General features: G+C 42.6%; 1 protein-coding gene and 1 long non-coding RNA gene across 2 annotated transcripts in view; one reads left to right on the forward strand and one right to left on the reverse strand.

The window, feature by feature from the left end:
* LOC110503944 (reticulon-4 receptor-like 1) overlaps positions 1-8,707 on the reverse strand; it is a 222,129-nt gene extending 213,422 nt beyond the window's left edge. Inside the window, exon 1 of the mRNA XM_021582607.3 lies at positions 7,564-8,707. Coding sequence (XP_021438282.1) covers positions 7,564-7,576 — 13 coding nt within the window. The 5' untranslated portion in view covers positions 7,577-8,707. The remainder of the gene's footprint in view (positions 1-7,563) is intronic.
* Positions 8,708-9,194: 487 nt separating this feature from the next.
* On the forward strand, positions 9,195-9,957 carry LOC149972396 (uncharacterized). Its single transcript, XR_016491480.1, has 2 exons — positions 9,195-9,302; positions 9,600-9,957. It is a non-coding gene; the product is annotated as an uncharacterized LOC149972396 (long non-coding RNA).
* The last annotated feature ends 2,877 nt before the right edge of the window (positions 9,958-12,834 follow it).

Genomic DNA, 12,834 nt, shown 5'->3' on the forward strand with positions numbered 1-12,834 from the left:
TCAAACACCGGTGAATCCAAACCCCACACCTCCTCATCTTTCCCTGGTGATGAGACTTTTCATCTTGTTATGGAAGTGCTAACTCTCAATGCCAAAAGGGCAGACTGATGCCCCGGGTCGGAGGGGAGTTGCTTTGCCTGAATCTCTGTCCTCAGCACACAAAGGTGATGTATCCTGGGGAATAGGGCTCATGAAGAGCTGTCAGAGTAACAGGAGAACACCTGGGATTACTGTCAACTGGACTCTCTTCTCCTTTTCCTATGTCCCTCCCTTCTCTCGTATCTATCTACCTCCCCTCCTCTCCCCTCCTCTCATTAGATCTATGGCATTCCCATTGACATGACCTTTAAACTCCAATTAGCCACTTAATCAGAAATTAATTATTCATATTACAAAAACCAACAGGGCTTAGGTTGTTTGTCTCTTTCACCTCATTATCATCCGGTAATGCCTGGCCCTGCATCACATTTCCATTACAAAGGCAGGAAGATGATGTTTACTGAAGACTCAGGTGAATCTAAAGGGTAAACTGAGATAAGGGAGAATTTTGTAGATTTATTTTCCGCTTCTGCGCCCAGTTAAAATGTACTGTGTATTAAATCATTCAAGATAACTCTATAGACTGCATGAATAGGAGAGTGTTTGACCTTATACTGTAGGAAGAGAACATCCACTTTTGGAAGCCATGCAGAGCCGTCTGCCCTAATTTGGTGTGAAATGGTTGACAGGGAAGCGTGAAAATGGCTTCCAGAGTATCAGCAGTTCATGAAATAAGTGACATGCATACCAGTCAGAGCTGCTATCATCTCACACACACCCACACCCACACCCATACACATACACACACCCACACACCCACACACACACCCACACCCACTCACGCTCTCTCTCTGCAATTATTTGTCATCCTCTGTTAAGTATCATGTTGTTGAATAGTACCAGAGGCTTCCATGGTAACACCATCATGTATCGGCCACTCAGTAACTGGCCCTATGATTGGATGAATCCCCTTCAACTAAATGAGGTGTTTGGCATGCACTGCCAGTGTCAGAGGTGTGTAGGGTAGCAGTCTAATGATTAAGCCTCAGCTCTCCAAGTAGTACTCAGTCAACTACCTGAGATGATGTCTCATATGGACAGGGTCAGAGAGGTTACAAATAGACAAATCAGCCTGCTCAAAAGTTTTGTATTGCCCTACCCTGATTTGTATTAGAGGGTATGCTAAAAAGGGGAGATTAGAGAATCGATATGTGTGTGTTTGAGTGTGCATGGGCAAGTGTGTGTGGTTGTGTGTGTGTGTGGTTGTGTGTGTGTGTGTGGTTGTGTGTGTGTGTGTGGTTGTGTGTGTGTGTGTGTGTGTGTGTGTGTGTGTGTGTGTGTGTGTGTGTGTGTGTGTGTGTGTGTGGTTGTGTGTGTGTGGTTGTGTGTGTGTGTGTGTGTGTGTGGTTGTGTGTGTGTGTGTGTGTGTGTGTGTGTGTGTGTGTGTGTGTGTGTGTGTGTGTGTGTGTGTGTGTGTGTGTGTGTGTGTGTGTGTGTGTGTGTTCTTTTTTTGTTATCAAAAGAGACAGGAAGAGAGTCTTAAAATAGACATTTTTAAACAAGCGTCAGATTAGGATTGGCAACACTGTTCTCACCCTGGATTCACTTTCTGTTTTTCAGGGAGCTTAGAAAGATTTAAGGGATCAGGCTGAGGTTTATGTTTTTGCTCCACTCTATATTCTCCTCTTCACATCCCCCCTACACTCCTGTCTACATAGCCCTAAACCCACAGCACCCCTCATACCCAGCCCTAAACCCACAGCACCCCTCATACCCAGCCCTAAACCCACAGCACCCCTCATACCCAGCCCTAAACCCACAGCACCCCTCATACCCAGCCCTAAACCCACAGCACCCCTCATACCCAGCCCTAAACCCACAGCACCCCTCATACCCAGCCCTAAACCCACAGCACCCCTCATACCCAGCCCTAAACCCATAGCACCCCTCATACCAGCCCTAAACCCAGAGCACGCCTCATACCCAGCTCTAAACCCACAGCACCCCTCATACCCAGCTCTAAACCCACAGTACCCCACATACCCAGCCCTACTCACAGCACCTCTCATACCCAGCCCTAAACCCATAGCACCCCTCATACCCAGCCCTAAACCCACATACACAGCCCACAGCACACCTCATACCTAGCCCTAAACCCATAGCACCCCACATACACAGCCCACAGCAAGCTTCATACCCAGCCCACAGCACGCCTCATACACAGCCCTAAACCCACAGCACCCCTCATACACAGCCCACAGCACGCCTCATACCCAACCCTAAACCCACAGCAACCCTCATGCATAGCCCACAGCACACCTCATACCCAACCCTAAACCCACGGCACCCCTCATACCCCTCATACCAACCACAGGAATACGTTGCATCACAATACGCTGTAGTGCAATCATGACATCATGTTAGGAGATTATTATGTTCTATTCAAATGGCCTCTTTAAATATAAGTCACAGAACAAGTTCCCTCATTTGGTCTGGCTGTCTGAATGTTCTCCACACATAAAGTGACAGATGGGTATTTAGAGTCAGATACTGTGCTGTGTAAATCCATGGTGATATCAAATCATTGTTCTGAGGAGGCTTTGCCTCAGGGTACTGTCTATGTGATTTCAGCTCTGGCCAGACTGCTGTTTGTCCTTCAGTGACAAAGATAGATGTAAATTCCCCCTGACTGTGAGTCTAGACCTCTGCTGAAGGTATCTAGAATGGTGACTGGTGACGTCTAGGAGATGATATTATCTCTCTAGACAGGGACACATCTCTGGGTGAAAAACCATCTCTGACAGACAGATAGTCATGGAGGGCCTCTTGATGCCTGAGAGGTTGATAGTTGGTTATTTGATCAGCTTGTCTCCCTGGTGCTGCTGAGAGCTGACTGACTGAGAGCTGACTGAGTGGGAGCTGACTGACTGAGAGCTGACTGAGTGGGAGCTGTGAGGCTGAGCTGAGTTCCCTAGGACCCACTCAGTGAACCCTGGGAGTAGGCAGGGCAGGAGACTGAGAGCTGACTGACTGGGGCCACAGGTGTTTTCCTTAGTCCTTTACATTGTGTTCTACTGGGCTCATTATTGGTACATCCTCTCTGTTGTCCCCTCCACCATGTACTGCCTGTAATGGAAAACAACAGGGCCAACTCAATAGGCAATGTGCTACTACTCTGGCACGTAATTAGAGATGATTTACAGAGCGTGATTACTCTATGCTACTAAATTTGATTGCTCAAACAATTATCTCTGTATATTCTGTGGTGATGGAGCTGAATGATGAAGGAAGCATTGGGCTTTTGTTCGTCTTAGATGCTGTATTAGAGAGGGAGAACTATCACAATTTTCCAATAATTAGCATTCATTCAACATCAGAGTACAGTTAGGCTGCACAAGCTGACATCTTGCTAGATTTGCAATGTTGTGTTCTCTCAAAGTACATTCATTAGATTATCGGAGTCTGAGCAGTGCTTTATGTTGATCAGACACATTTCCCAATAACATATTTTGTAAAAACCTTGTCAATCTGAATGTCTGCTTTATGCAGAGGATGAACACAAATGAAAAGTACAAACTAACACTGTGGGTATAGTGCTTACAGAATGTCAATGGACAAGTGTGTGTGTGTGTGTGGGGGGGGGGGGGTCTCAAAATGGCCAAGGAAAGCCTGTATCCAGCCCCCCTATAAACCTGAGTGACATGCACCAGCAATTATAGCACATCACAGCAGGGTATATACAGTGAACATCACACCTCCCTCTATCTATCGCAGCACTACTCTGACACATCTCCCCAGTGTCTGTTCCATGGATGACTGGGTATGGAGAGCGAGAGAGAGAGAGAGACAGACAGACAGAGAGAGAAAAAGAAAGAAAGAGAGAGCGAGAGAGAGAGAGAGAGAGAGAGAGAGAAAGAGAGAGAAAGAGAGAGAAAGAGAGAGTGAGAGAGAGAGAGAGAGAGAGAGGGAGAGAGAGATGGTATAACCTGCATAGTATAATAAAACCTTGAGTTGGCACACACCCAGATAAAATTATTTAGTGTAGAGGTGCTGACTAAGGGCGAATAAACTGTAAGCTATACAAATAAATAAAGAGTCGCTCTACATACATAAACTCCCAGTAATTTATTGTGTAAAACACCATCGTTTCGGCATCACTGATCACAGGGTCACCCTGAAGAAGGCACAGTGATGCCAAAACGTTGACGGTTTAACCAATACATTACTGGGAGTTTATATATATTGACTTTTATAACCTGCATAGTAATCAGATCCCATCAGCTGTGACACTGCAACCCAGGGAAGCAGAGAAGGGTAACAGACCACTAGCACTGAGCAAGAGGGCCACACACACAGGGATTAGTGATAGGGACAGAAACCACAAACAGGGACAGCAGACTCAGACACACATGCTGTTCACACACAGATAGGACTGGCATGGCACACCTGCATCACGTTGCATACATAGACAATGTACTGCACGCCTAGACAGAGAACATTTCCACATCATGTCAGCTTATTGACCAGACTTAATTTGGATTCCATACAACATCAACAAAACTCAGATCAGGTTGGTAGGCTTACTACTCTGGTGCAGCTACATACAAATCATCCATTGGGTGACAAAACATGTGTAATGCCAATACCCATGATGCCATGTTCAGCTCCAGTCCATTACTTGGTATTCTCACGGCGTCATCCTTTCAAATCTCGTCTTGTTGACTCAACTATTGGAACAGAACGTGAAAAGCCAGGGTTTCCGAGACTAATCACATGGTAATGATTACACAGCTAGTCACGACTTCTCTTGTCAACCTGAGTAGTGCTTCTGCTGTCATGCCACACTCTCAGTAACTCAATTTGAAAGGGAAATGTGTCACTCACCAAATGTCAGGCCGGATGCATCAGCCAGACTCCCCACAACATGTTTGTTCAGGGCGTATACTGTACGTCTAACTCACCAAACATCTTCTGACTTGTTCCTGCTAAAACTGGCTGATGCCTTATCAACTGTCTATTCTATGGAAGGATTTTTGGCATACTGAGTTTATTATTTTTTTTAAATGTATTTTTTAATGTATTTTTCTCCCCAATTTTGTGGTATCTAATTGGTAGTTACAGTCTTGTCCCATCGCTGCAACTTCCGTACGGACTCGGGAGAGGTGAAGGTCGAGAACCACGCGTCCTCCGAAACACGACCCCGCCAAGCCACACTGCTTCTTGACACACTGCTCGCTTAACCCGGAAGACAACCGCACCAATGTCTCGGAAGGAAACACCGTCCAGTTGGCAACCGAAGTCAGCTTTCAGGCGCCTGACCCGCCGCAAGGAGTTGCTACGGGACAACGACATCGCGGCCGGCCAAACCCTCCCCGAACCTGTACGACGCTGGGTCAATTGTGCGCGGTCACGGCCGGCTGACTTTAAAAGCAAGAAAGCACATTCAAGAGTACCAACACAACTTTCAAATTAATCATTTGAATTGTCATGACATTTTATTGCAAATATGTTAGTACATTTGCAATAAAATAATTGTATGTATCTTGGCCAAACAAACCCTTTTTTATAGCCATCCTGACTATCTTGGTCACACCTGCATGTTATTTGAGGTGTTCTCATTGCGGGTTAGTATCCTGCACAGCAAATACAACTGTAAAGTGTACCACAATAATAGCCATACAATGACCATGACCATGAGCAGCATTTAGCGGCACTAGGTAGCCTAGTGATTAGAGAGTTGAACTTATAACCCGAAAGGTTGCTAGATCAAATCCCCAAGCTGACAAGGTAAAAATATGTCATTCTGCCCCTGAGCAAGGCAGTTAACGCACTGTTCCTAGGCTGTCATTGAAAAAAAGTATTTGTTCTTAACTGACTTGCATAGTTAAATAGAGGTAAAATGAATTAAATTTACATGACCATGAAAACAGCAGCTGACAGACAGTATGCAGAGTGGCCTGGAATTCAGTCATACATTATGCACTAAAACACTCTAACTTCTAACTCACTCAAACAACATATGTAGGATCTTAATTTGATCACCCTGTTGCAGGAGATCTTTCTTGCAATGCAGGAAATGTAAAACGTGTAGTGTATTTGAGGTTTAAAAAGGCTTCTGAAGTTTGTTTTCCAGATTTGATTTTCCCTTATGAAAAATGTATCAACCCCTACAAAAATGAACTTAATTATAATGCACATAATAATTCACATGTTCTTTGCTGCAGGATTATTTTCCTGTAGAAATCTGGCTCAAATTAAGATCCTACATCTGTAACCTCCTGTTTTAAGTGGATGGGGTACTCCATCTCCAGACTCAACAGTGAGTTCCTAGCTAACTTGATTCTAAGAGTCTGTTCAGTTGACATAATGATCAGGGTCCTTGAAGCACAGACAGTTAGTTACTGGCTATGTGAGTTCATCATAGAGACGTCACATCTTCAACCCTGGATCAATAATCAATCTGATGATGACTGTCAGGGAGAGCTACACTAGTGCTGCATGCATTAAAGGAGTTGAGAGCAGTCAGTGACACATAGTTGAAAGCCAAACAGTGGCCTTCTATTGATGCTGGGCGAAATGAGGGGAACCATTTTGTCAGAAGTAAAATGATGAAGGATTTTAGAAATTGTTTGTCTTCAATTATATAATATTCATATTGAAACAATCAAAGGAGTCAAATAATCAAGGGAGCAAAATATCAGAAAGATCGCATCAAAACCAGCAGACCAATTACAATGGTATTACTAAGGCATTAAGAATTCTTTGACCATTTCTACTCAGGGTTAAATAATATGACTGTTCTCTTCCGCAACAAATTCAATGAGAACATGGAAATCGTGTGTGCGTGTGCGTGTGGAATGACATGGGGATAGACGGGGTTAATGTATGTTCATGTGTGGTCAGGAGTGGTTCAGGTCGTGACATTGTCAGCATAAATCAATGTTTGAATTATATATAAAGTCAGGAGCAACTGTCAATTTAAAAGGAAAATATTTTATTCTGGTTACTGACCACCCAAATATATCCTTCATAAAGCATTATGCCGCGCCTGTCTTGTCCATATCACCTAGCCAGCCCTAGATCAATGCCCAAGAATGCTATAATCACAACGCACATAATGCTTATCCGAGAGACAGAGACTGGACACAACTCATAAACTGCACTGCGGCATCAGCCGTTAATATCAAATATAGTATTCGTGGTAGGCCTATGTCTGAATATTTCATTCCGCCAGGCTCGCGCACACAGGGCTTAATGTTGTGCAAATCTGGAAACCATTTCATCGTCGCATTAAACTGCCACGTTCTCGCCCATTACCTGCAAGAATCATTAGCCTATCGTGCTGGTGTACTGTAACATATGTTTCATCACCCATAGCAGCAGACATGATAACATAACACCTTGTAGTCAACTAAGCATTTGCGCACTATTCATTGAAGGAAAATACTGAACAACCACAGGGTGTTTTTGGCATAATAATAACTCAGTCGGACTGACGATGATAAAAAGTTAAAGCACACTTACCACCTTTGAACATGGTGTAAGATTTATGTCGTCCTCTGTCTCTTGAGAATCATCTATTCTTGTATTCCAGACTAAACGTATTTTCGAAGTTATCAAAATAAAAGTTTTAAATGTTTCTCTGTTTTATGATGCGTCTAATGTAGCTCCTCTTGTAGCGGTTGCCGTCCAGCCAACACATTCAGTTGTGATGTATAAAATAGTCAACGAACGTTAGTCTCCTCTCATCCCGTTGAGTAGGCTAGTCTATGGGACAGACCTTTTCAAGCAGGATTTGGAAAACACGCAAGAGTAACGTTACGCATTGCGAACAAATGCATTGAAAATATCATTTCAAAAGCAAAACACCCTACTGTTCGGCTTGTGAGAGGTACCGTAGAGCTCGTTTCAATCGTTGATAACCATCATTTTTACACTCACTTCAAATGAATGCAAAACAGCTATTACAATTTTTTGGGCAAAATGACTGTGCTCACAGCCTATCTCCAAATAGAGAGTTAATAATTTTTAAAGTGCAATCTAAATTCCTTCTCGAACGAAGTCGGATGGATCATATCATATTCGTTCAACTCTTTCCTTATCACAATAAGTTATTTAGAGTCAAATTTCGTCTCTGAAGACGGATAAGGCGCTGGGTCCTCAAATCTTCATTAAAAACGTGGATTTTGATGCGTTTCGATCCGTATAAATAATCCAATAATATATTCCCGCGCTTTCCCGTAGTGTTTGGGAGCTGCAGTAAAATTCCTGCCTTTCTCCTATCTTATCTGTGAAGACCTTTCAATTTACGCCACTTCCTCAGCGAATGTAGACTTTCGCCATCCTGCCCTTAAGGTAGAATAAAGAAAGTAGCGCAGTGGGTCCGCTCTGTCTCATCATTGCACCCTCTCCGTCTGTCTCTGAGTAGGCTTGCTCCGTTTTCTCCGGTGTTTGCTGGCAAAGTCTGTATGTTCAGCCCTCCACTTGAAGGAACATTTTACAATTATCTTATTATCACCTACATTCCAATTCCGTGTATAGAGGGCAGTATTATTCACACAAATTAAAAGTGCCAAATAAAAGACAATAACTTATGTAACTCAATGTAATATCTTGTTTTCTTCGCATGTTAGCCTTATCATCAAGATCTTTATTTTTTTCAGGCTCTGGGGGATGCTGGAATTTGGTTTAGAAATGTGTTTGGTACCGTTACATGCATGATTGACACATGATAATGATCACTAGTCAAATCAAATCAAATTGTATTAGTCACACACATACAACAAGTGTAGACCTTACAGTGAAATGCTTACTTACGAGCCCCTAAATAACAACGCAGTTTTAAAAAAATACGGATAAGACTAAGAAATAAAAGTAACAAGTAATTAAAGAGCAGCAGTAAAATAACAATAACGAGACTATCTATATACAGGGGGTACCGGTACAGAGTCAATGTGCGGGTCCACCGGTTAGTTGAGGTAATATGTACATGTAGGTAGAGTTATTAAAGTGACTAAAAATACATGATAAAAACAGATAGTAGCAACGGTGTAAAAGGGGGGGGGGGGGGGGGGGGACAATGCAAATAGTCGAGAAGCCCCAGTTAGGGGCCGGCATCAATATGGGCGGAGTCAAACGCGTTTAACCCTTCCCTTCTCCTTCAAGGTCACCCAAGTTGAGGTTCACGTCGAAGGTAGCAACGTCAACGAAAGCGAATCTTAAACGAAACTAACTTACATGGATACAAATATTGGACAATATGTGTAAGTAAATGTCGTTTTTCCTTTGTTATTGTTTGTTTACTGTAAAATGAAGTTGCTCGTTTCCGATCTTATTCTTTGCTAGAATTACAATGTTTTTTCAGTACACACCCTACAACTTTAATGTTATAGGTTTGAAAGTTGTATGTCAAAATGTGTCTGTTTGTATTTGAACACATTTAACAGATACTGCGGCCACAAGCTAGTGAGATTTTCTTTCTAGATCCTGCCATGGCACTCAAGGGTCTTGATGCCCAATGAGGCACTACTCTTAATATTTATTCTTCCTTTTTCTTCAAGGAAGCAGATGTTCTTCTAAGCGACACCCTAGAGGCAGCAAGGTGATGTGAACTCCAAACATTCAAAGGCACTGTTCCCCTCCCTAGTGTAATTGGGATGGACGGGGAAGACCGCCTTACAACCCTTAAAGAACTACAGTTGTATGATGGCCTGGATGAAGAGACAAATGTTCTCCTCAATGAACCATTCACAGAGAGATTATGAGTTGTTCTATGTGGAGGCAGTTGACAACAAGAAAATTACTGTCTTTGTCTCTTTTGAGGAGCAGGAGTGAAGTGGTCAAATCTTATTTTGTCTGCTGTGTTAATTGTTTCAATTGTTAATTGTGTTATGTTTAGTAAAGATGATGTAGAAGTCACTCGAGTCTCTGATCTCTTCACTGGAGCTGGTATAACTTAATGTACAAAGCACATTCAGCTTGTCAGTGTGTCTACATGGTATAGTCTGTCTCCATTCTCATGAGGAAAGTAAATAACATTATAAATCAGGATGGGTAGTAACTGTGTATGCTCAATGAAATAATGTAATTACAAAGTTATAACATTTATCAACACAATTTGAACAGTACCTGACATACATAACAAGTCTGTTGTTCACTGCAACAATATCAGTAGCTTGTCTCAAATATAGCATTAAGTAAAAAGTGTTACAACACATGTGCTGATACCACTTTATATAATATTTCTTACGATCTTCAAAAATGAAATAAGTTTGTATTGAACGTGTGCCTTACACAAACTTGTGTGTTTGTATTCAGTGTGTGACTGTCAAACCTGACAAAAACAAGATGGGTGGGGTCAAGAGTGGGCGCGGTCAAACATTTGACACCTCCCACATCGAGGCCGACAAAGAAAATGATGGGCGGGGTCAAACGTTTGACTCTGCCCACATCGACAACGACAAAATAAACTGGTGGGCGGGGTCAAACATTTGACTCCACCCACACTGAGCCCTGCCCCGAACTGCACTCCGGTGCCGCTTGCAGTGCAGTAGCAGAGAGAACAGTTTATAACTAGGTTGGCTGGAGTCTTTGATCATTTTTAGGGTCTTCCTCTGATACCGCCTTGTATAGAGGTCCTGGATGGCAGGAAACTTGGCCCTAGTGATGTACTGGGCCGTTCGCACTACCCTCTGTAGTGCCTTGTGGTTGGAGGCCAAACAGGTGCCATGCCAGGCAGTGATGCAACCGGTCAGGATGCTCTCGATGGTGCAGCTGTAGAACCTTTTGAGGATCTGAGGACTAGTGTGCCAATTCCTTGGCCATTTTTTTTTCTCTCTCTCTCTCTCTCTCTCTCTCTCTCTCTCTCTCTCTCTCTCTCTCTCTCTCAGTGAAAAATGTGTAGCTTATGTTTTTATGTTTTGGTAAAAACACAGTGTAGAAATACTTACCCTTTAATGGTGATGGTTGTTTATCTGCCATCCAATTGGGCCAGAGCACAATAGTCCTAAATCAGATAGGGACTGATTGGTGAAAACATGATGAATTGATTGGGATCAAGGTTTTCATCAAGGATCTGTCTGTACTTTGCGCCGTTCATCTTTCCCTTGATCCTGACTAGTCTCCTTGTCCCTGCCACTGAAAAACATCCCCACAGCATGACACTGCCACCACCATGCTTCACTGTAGGGATGGTGCCAAGCTTCCTCCAGACATGATGCTTGGCATTCAGGCCAAGATATTCAATCTTGGTTTAATCAGACCAGAGAATCTTGTTTCTCATGGTCTGAGAATCTTTTAGGTGCCTTTTGGTAAAAAGTGACCATCGGATTCTTGGTCATCTCCTTGACCAAGGCTCTTCACCCCCGATTGCTCAGTTTGGGCGGGAGGCCAGCTTAATGAAGAGTCTTGTTGGTTCCAAACTTCTTCCATTTAAGAATGATGGCCACTGTGTTCTTGGGGACCTTCAATGCTGCAAACATTTTTGGTACCCTTCCCCAGATCTGTGCCTCGACGCAATCCTGTATCAGAGCTTTACGGATAATTCCTTTGACCTCGTGGCTTGGTTCTTGCTTGACAGGTGTGTGCCTTTCCAAATCATGTCCAATCAATCGATTTTACCACAGGTGGACTCCAATCAAGGGTGATCAATGGAAACAGGATGTACCTGAGCTCAATTTCGAGTCTCATAGCAATGGGTCTGAATGCTAATGTAAATAAGGTATTTCTGTTTTTTATTTTTAATACATTTGCAAAAATGTCTAAAAACCTGTTTTTGCTTTATTTGATCAATTTTAGAATAACGCTGTAACGTAACAAGATGTGGAAAAAGTCAAGGGGTCTGAATACTTTCCGAAGGCACTGTACAATTAGAATGATCCTTTGGTACCAGCTGATAGATCTTGGAGGCTGGAGGCCTGTTACTGTGCTGCTGGAGCCCTGTACCATAGTGTGACTTTGACTGTAGTTTTCCCAGGAGGAGAAACTTTCACAGCCAATTAGTCTCAATGATTACGGTTGAAATGGTAAGAGAACTCATAACAATGGTTGCAGATAGAAGATAACACTGTTTCCATGATCATGAGCCTTTCCACTGGCCACACACTGGTTGAATGAACATTGTTCAAAGAAATTACATTGAACCAAGGTGGAATCGACGTTGAATTGACGTTTGTGCCCAGTGGGTTGTGACCCTACTTACAATTACAACTGTGCAACATAATAAATGGAAGACTTCAATAGCAGACACCATCGTCTTAAACATTTTCTTTCAAGAAAGATAGCTTGCTATAGGCCTATTCTACATACTGTAAGAAAGAAATAAGCAACAGGGAACATCAGAAATGTTGTTGCTAAATAAGGCAGTCATTTTCACTTTAGCTATCTCAATTCTTGTAGTGTGTTTTAGTTTTAAATGAGCGTCTGAAGTTTGTAATTTCCACTTTGAAATTTCAGTCTCGATTTGCTGGAACTACAAATGAATCAACCTATACACAAATGTCCATGAATTATTATCCACATAATAATTCACATTTCCTGTTGCTGCAAGATTATTTTCCTGCTGCAGTACACTGGCTCAAATTAAAATCATACATCTGTAACTTGTGATGGGGCAAGAGAAGAGAACAGTAGGCCTACTAAATTTGATTTGATAATGTTACTAAAAATGAAGCTTACTGTCAATGAAATAAAAAAGCATATATTTTCTATTCCATTCTGAACAAATGCGACATTTTCTATGACTTCGTGTCAATAGAAATTCAGATCCGCATACAGCGACAAGCAACTCGATTATCT

Source organism: Oncorhynchus mykiss, chromosome 24 (assembly GCF_057628025.1).
Source record: "Oncorhynchus mykiss isolate SJ-2025 chromosome 24, ASM5762802v1, whole genome shotgun sequence".
Taxonomy (NCBI): domain Eukaryota; kingdom Metazoa; phylum Chordata; class Actinopteri; order Salmoniformes; family Salmonidae; genus Oncorhynchus; species Oncorhynchus mykiss.